The following is a 6,831-nucleotide window of genomic DNA, read 5'->3' on the forward strand; positions in this document are numbered from 1 at the left end:
CCCCGGCATCGGCAGGCGGACTCTCAACCACTGCGCCACCAGGGAAGCCCAAGCATCATCTTTTAAACACACACCGGTGGCAGTGGCAACAAGACAGACGTGTGGAAGAAAACGATAATCACAAGCTGTTGCTGGATTTTTATTTGCCGCTCAAAATTATGACCAAAGGGAAAAAATCTTCAGTGATAAGAGCACAGCATCAGGGCAGAGAGGACAGGGGTGGCTGACTCTGCACTCGTTGCCGTATGATCATCATAGGCTTCGAGCTTGACTTCGATGCCAACGAAGAGCCACACCTCCCTGGGAGCCTCCTAGGACTGCTCCACGCCTTCCGAGGGCAATGCTGCAGCGGGGCCGGGCCAGCGCTCCAGGGCCCCGGCGTCTGCAGAAGGGAGGGCCAAGCTCAAGTGCCCGCCTTCTGCAGAGATGCTCACGGCAGCAAACCCAGGATCAGGCACGTGTCACATTCAACTCTCGTACTTAGTATGCATTTGAAATGGTCAGACTCTAAAAAAGTATAATTCCTGTTTGGGCAATGAAAATCAATGTCTCCTAATGAAAGAAGTTCCATGTTACAACATACAAAACAAAACAAAACAAACAAAAAACCCGGAAGAGTCCATCTGCCCCTCACTGGAAAAGTCACCAGCAGATTTTCTCCAGCAGAGATTTCCCTAAAGCCTGCACTGGGCTCAAACAGAGCGGATCGGTTACTTGGTCCTGAGGTGTCTAAGTGCTTCTCCCACAGTCCCCCTGCCCATGGATGGTTCCAAGGAAAAGCCACAGGGCTTAAGTATCCTCCCCCCACTCCTTCCCCCCCCCACGCCCACCTGAAGTCCCTCAACTAAGGCAGTGGAGCCTGAGAGCAAATGGATCAAAACGGAACCCAAGAATTAGTCTTCGCTCTTCCAACTAGACAACAAAACTGTGATGTGCAGAACCTCACCACCCGAAGTCTCCCTTGGAGCATCAAAGTGGCCCACGTCCCACTGTGTCCCCAGGCCACCTCCCTGTGGTGAACTCCGAGCCCCTTCCACAGGGGCAGCTTTGACCCTCACAGTGGCATGAATGACAGCCCTGAGGCACAGAAGTGCTGGGGCTGAATGCTTCACAAAAAGGCCCCCGTCGGCTGTACTAGATGCCAGGATGGAGAGCTGTCGGGGTTACACGCAGCCAGCCCCACTGGAGGCTGCGCAGGGTGAAAGGGCAATCTGGGCCGCGGGCTCCTTTCACTCGCCGCGCTCCCAAGATACGGTTTAAGGTGGTCTACGGAGAGCCTGACTGTGTGTAGTAACTAGGCCCCGGAAGGTACAGCCGCTGTTACCATGTTCAAGAAATGTGGGTCCAGCAGAATGAATGAACCAGGCCCCTTTGCAGCTGGTTCCCATGCCCCCGCCTGTAACCCCACCCACCAGCGTGACTGTCGGTGTGTAGGTGGACCATGGTTCCTTCCCAGGAGAAGTCTGTGGAGTCCCTTCTTGACAGGTTTTTTTATGTGCACAGGCTTCTAAGAGGTGGCATTTTATGTTGGTAATATTTCACATACCTTTGAGCTGCAAGAAAGTCAGAAACTCGATTATCATGCGCACAACATTGTTCTCCAACAGCCGCCTGTCAGCGCTTCCTAGAAACCAGAGGGCGTCAGCGTTGACGGCCTTGGTGCTTGCCTTAGACCTGGGCACCTGGGGGCATCACCGGCATGCCGCCCCCCCCTCAGAGCCCGGCTCAGCGCAGTGGAGGCCCTGAGCCCCTTGTGGCCGCCCCCGAGCTTTACCCTCAGGGTTGCTGCTCCCATTTCTGGCGGCCGACAGATGGGGCCGGGCTGAGCTCAGGCCCTGCTGTGGGTCAGCAGTGGCAGGGGCCCGATACCGCCACTGCCCTGTGTGCCCTGAGATTAAAGTCCTCTCACCTGGCCTGGCTTCGTCTTCAGACTCGAGTTCCCGCTTGCCCGTGAAGCCATGCTTGTCGTGAAATGATCTGTGGTTGTCAATGGCATCTGTTTGCAAATCAGAGGAAAGCACCTGAGTGTTGCCACTGTAATGAAAGGGCATATGGCTGCTTATAGCCAACACGTAACACGACGGACTGTAAAAACAAAGCCAAGGTAGGGAAACCATGGAAGAGGGAGTTGTTCTCCGTGGAACCTGAGGGAGGAACTCGTGCCAGGGCCAGGGTACAGCTCTTCTCCAGGTGCTGGGGCCCCACGGAACAAGAGGGGAGCCTCCAGTCAAGAGGGGGCAGCACGTGGCCAGCAGAGGGCACCAGCCCCTGGGGCGCAGACCTGGTGCAGGGAGAGGGGAGTGCCAAGGGGGCCCCGGGGGCGGGGGGGGCTGGAGTTTGAGCTGGATGCCTCCCAGGCAGAGGACAGGGGCTGGAGTCCTGCGTCCCTGAAAACGGGGTCATGGGGGGAACCACAGGATTTGCAGTTCTGATGTGATCAGAATTTTATTTCTCAAAGATCACTGGCTGCTGTGTGGGAGACAGACTAAGCCGGGGAGAGAGATACAGACAGAGACAGAAGGAAGGAGGGGAGAGAAAGAAGGAGGTTGAGTGTGTGTGTGTGAGTGTGTGAGTGTGTGTGTGTGAGTGTGTGAGTGTGTGTGTGTGTGTGTGTGTGTGTGTGTGTGTGTGCGCTCGCAGGCCCACACTCTGGGTGGAGTGACATGGGGGAATGGTAACTGCAGTTCCCTGGCGGTCCAGGGGTTAGGATTCTGCGCTTCCACTGCAGGGGCCCAGGTTCGATCCCTTGTCGGGAAATTAAGATCCCACGTGCTGAGCGGCACGGGCAAAAAAGCAAAAACAAAAACAAAAGCATCGGAAAGAAAGAATGAGGGCTCTCCACCAAGTGCCCTGGAATGAAGAGAAGGGCCTGGTAGGGGCCCCTCCGGGCTAAAGGAGGTCTGGCTCGGTCTCTGGCTACCTGGCCTGGTGGACTGTACCACCTCCAAGCCCAGACCAAAGAAAGCGAATTCATTCTTCCAGAGACAGAGGTCTTGGCATTAAATGTGGAGGAATGATAAGCAACCCGGCGCTTCCAAAGGCCACTGGGTGCAGTCGGGCTCAAACCGTCTTCAACGTTTTTATGTTGCCATTTTCTATGCTGACCTGACAACAAGTCAGCAGCACAGTGTGAAGCTGCAGAGAATTCTGACAGACGGCGGCTGGTCTAGACGGACAGCTTCTGGTGATCCAACTGGATCGTGAAAAACGGTGTGTTTTCTAACAGGACTTTTTGGCTGTGCCACAAAGCTTGTGGGATCTTAGCTCCCCGACCAGCGATCGAACCTGGGCCCCAGCAGTGAAAGCGCTGAGTCCTAGCCACTGCACCGCCAGGGAATTCCCTAAATCTTCTTGATAAATACATTCTCAGTATGCCAGAGTCACATGGACAAGTATTTCTGTTGAAGGGCTCCTTCTTTCTTTCGGGCCAGTGGCACACAGAGACGAGGTGCTTTCTCAGGGGAAGAACTCAGGGCTGCCAAGGGTTCAGGAAATCTCATGCCCTTTAAATCAGTCTTTGCCTCCTGCAGGCGAAGGGAGAAGCCCACGTGGGGACCAGCTGCTGCGTTTGATCTGAGACTAAAGATGCCCAGCAGATCCTGCCTGTGGCCCCATTTAGTTTTTGTCATTTCTGTGCCTGTGTTTCTCAAAGCCCGGCTCTCAGGCACCCTCCAGGTGATCAGATAAACGACCGTCTGCAGTAGGAGAAGACTCTGTACTTAAACTTGGGAATGAAGAGCTGAAAGTAGCTCCCCGGGGTCGTTTAAATGGGGACCGTTCTTCCCACGACTCTGGAAGGATTGGGGTATGAGCTGTATATGAGTTGTTTGCCTCGTTTCTGGCAAAGAAAGTAGGAAATAAATAGAGGAGGATTTTTTTTTTTAAGGTTGATGGACGTCCCCAAATCAACCATGCCTGCAAATTTGAAAGCTACGGGTAGGTAGGAGGTTGGATGGCAAGTGAAAGGTCTCCCCTCGCCCCCTCCTTTAGGACAATTAAAATCTGAAGGTGTCACTGCAGACAGAGGACGTGGAGAGAGAGCAGACAGTGGGGGCTGAGTGGGCGAGGGGAGGCCGCAGTGGCCGTAGCCTGCAGTGCCCAGAGCTGTCCCCTTTAGCGCTGGAGGCGTGGCCTGTCTGCACACACCCACTCCCCCGTTGCCTGCCACCTTCTGCGCCCACTTAGGAATTCCACAGCAGCGAGCTGGTCTCTGAGCCCCGAGCTCGGTGTGCTTCCCTGTAAATGCAGCAGTCGAACAGGGGGTCTCTGAAGGCCCCAGCTGCCCTAGAGTCACTGGATTCTCTGCATCATGAACGTAATCAAATTACTCCCACCGAGTCCAGACCATGTCACATCAAGGACAAGACACCAAGTATCAGTCACCCTGCAGGACAGCTCCAGGGACAGATTTGGAGCAGGAAGAGGACCTTCTGCATTTAGTTTTGGGGTGAGCATGTTTTGGCTTCTCCAGGTCACCTGTGAATTCCTATCCCAGGCTTAGGCTCACGGAAGATGGAGATAAGGCTGGGGTCAGTTGACCTGGGGGTGCTCTGTGAAGCCAAGGAGTGGATGGGAACGTTTAGGGAGACACAGAGGGACCCAAGAGAGGGCCCAGAACAGAGACCCAAGAGATGTCTGCCTTCCAAGACGGTCACCTGGGAAAGCCTGAGCAAAGTCCGAGGCTAGGAATCCCATGGGGTGCAGGGCAGGAGAGCCAGAGGAAGGAGAGGCTTCCGGAGGTATCAGGCCTGGGCCAATGTGCCGAGCAGTTGAGACTGGCCAGGCCGAGGAATGGGGGTAAAAAGGGGGAAGGGTGCAGAGAAGGCTGGAGAGGGCCCTGAGGGTCTGCCAAGCTGCAGGCTGCAGGATGGGTCAGGGTTCAAGAAAGAGCGAGGTGCCCCAAGGCTGGGGGTGGGGGGACAAGTGGGGAGGAGACAGAATTGGGACATCCGGGGGGCTGCCTTTCAGGGAATCAGTTAAACCTACAGAGAAACCATCCTGCCTCGAAGTCTCATGGAAGACTCCCCTGTTGCCCTTTATCAGACTCAAACTGGAATATCAAGGTATCAGAACGATGACTGGCTACCCCCATATTTCAGAAACAGCAGGATGAGCACAAGTGCCACAGCCAGCACTAGAAGAGCAGGTTCGGTGTCGGGAGGCCATGCACCTGCATCACTTACGTGGTCCAAGAAGGTAGCCAGCACTGTTCAGGGTCCAGCCTCTCTTTTCCTTCACCTTAAATGGGAGAAAGGGGGTCAGATGGCAAGAATCGTGCCTGGTACCGGCTGCGCTGGCTCAAAGAAGTCCCAAAGGCCGCTCCTGCTTGTATAACCCACCATGGCAGCCTGTGAGGTTCTTTACTTCAAATAATCACAGAACCTAAATTGCAAACACACTTTAGTTACTCTTTCATATACTAAACCAAGAGTTGCAAACTGTTAAAGCAAGAGCTTTAAATGAAATGAGAAGGACATTAAGTGAAATTCACTCAGACCTTCCAGGCATGATACAGGACTTAGAATAATGCATGTACTTTTGGAAGCTGCAGGAAATTCCAGATTTGCAGATAAGCTATATTTGACATGAAAATAGGACTACTTGCTTTATCAAACACTTCCTTTAGCGCCGTAGACCACAGACTCAGAGTGCACCCACTCGCTTTTAAGTGATGCTGATAACACCAGCTCGCACACGGTGTACTGACGCTCTACCGAACTGAATGGAATGAGATTTGCTTCTCACTCGTCCGAGGCGCTAACCTCAAGTACAGCAGTGTCCATGTTTAGTGGTCGATAGCCAGGGGCTGTTACACACTGGGAGAGGCGAGGTGCCAGGAGGAAACGAGGGAGCCTCTGAGCAGAAACCGCCGCCCTCCGCCCAGCCCCCTCTGGTCTGCTCGCAGGAGCCGGGCCCCTCCCTGCGCAGCTCCCCGCGGCAGGGACCCCCTCACCCCCCGCCCGCCCGGAGGCAGAACTGATGGCACGAGGCACCCACCCTCCCCCGAGGGTCTGGTTCTGATGCGGTTGCCCCCCTTTGCAGAGAAGGGGACCCGCTTGGGGAGCGTTTGCTCCCCAGCCTGCACTTACCGGCGACCCGAGCCCCAAGGTGGCTGAAAGGGCCGCGGCGAGGAGCAGCGAGGCGAGCAGGAGGGCGCAGCCTCTAGGCATCTGCAAGGGAAGGCGGGAGATGGGGGACGGCGCGGGAAGGCCGGTCTCGGTCCCCAGGGCTCACGTCGGGCGGAGGCTCGGACCCCCGCCTCTGCGGGTGCGGGAAGGGCGGCCAGGAGCCGAGGTGCCGAGGACCGAGAGCCCGGGCAAGGGGCAGAGGAGCCGCGCCGGCCCCAGGGAAGGTCCACCCGTAGGCGGGCCCTCCGGAGAGGGGACGGCGGAGAAAGGGGGTCCGCCTCCCGCTGGGGTCCCCGGGGGCGCGGTACCTTGGGCGGCGGGGCCCGGGGGATCTGCAGGTCCTGGGGCGTCAGCGGGTCCGGGGATGTCGGCGGGGCCGCGCGTCCGTCGAGTCGGGTAGAGTAGGGTAGGGCAGGGGGCTCTCACCGCGTGGCGCGGCCCCGGAGACACTGAGGCGGGAAGCTCACGGCGGCCGGGCTCCCTCGACGTGTCAGCGCCCGGAGCCGCCGCCACCGCGATTTATGCGGCGCGTCCGGGGCCGCTCCGCCGCGTCACGGGCTCGGTTCCCGCCCCCCGCGCCCTCGCCGGCCCGAGTGGGCGGGAGGGACCGGAACTCGGTTCCCAAGGGGCGCTCGGAGCGCCTGCGGGAGGGCGGGGACGGCGGAGATCCCCCCCCGCACCCCGCGCGAGAGCCCCCCGACCC

General features: G+C 57.3%; 1 protein-coding gene across 1 annotated transcript; it reads right to left on the bottom strand.

Annotated features, from left to right (window-relative positions):
- Positions 1-311: 311 nt before the first annotated feature.
- GAL (galanin and GMAP prepropeptide) lies at positions 312-6,170 on the bottom strand. The gene is made up of 5 exons (XM_007465982.1): positions 6,090-6,170; positions 5,184-5,238; positions 1,910-1,996; positions 1,547-1,624; positions 312-382 (listed from the first exon to the last, which is right to left on the bottom strand). The coding sequence occupies exons 1-5, from the start codon at positions 6,168-6,170 to the stop codon at positions 312-314; spliced, it is 372 nt and encodes a 123-aa protein (XP_007466044.1).
- Positions 6,171-6,831: the final 661 nt, after the last annotated feature.

Source organism: Lipotes vexillifer, unplaced genomic scaffold, assembly GCF_000442215.2.
Source record: "Lipotes vexillifer unplaced genomic scaffold, Lipotes_vexillifer_v1.1 scaffold1094, whole genome shotgun sequence".
Lineage (NCBI taxonomy): Eukaryota > Metazoa > Chordata > Mammalia > Artiodactyla > Lipotidae > Lipotes > Lipotes vexillifer.

Coding starts and splice junctions, on each gene's coding strand:
- GAL (XM_007465982.1), bottom strand. CDS start 6,170: ATGCCTAGAGGCTGCGCCCTCCTGCTCGCCTCGCTGCTCCTCGCCGCG. Junction 1,997..5,183: donor TGGCTACCTTCTTGGACCAC/GTAAGTGATGCA, acceptor ATTTGCAAACAG/ATGCCATTGACAACCACAGA. Junction 1,625..1,909: donor TGAAGACGAAGCCAGGCCAG/GTGAGAGGACTT, acceptor TCTGGTTTCTAG/GAAGCGCTGACAGGCGGCTG.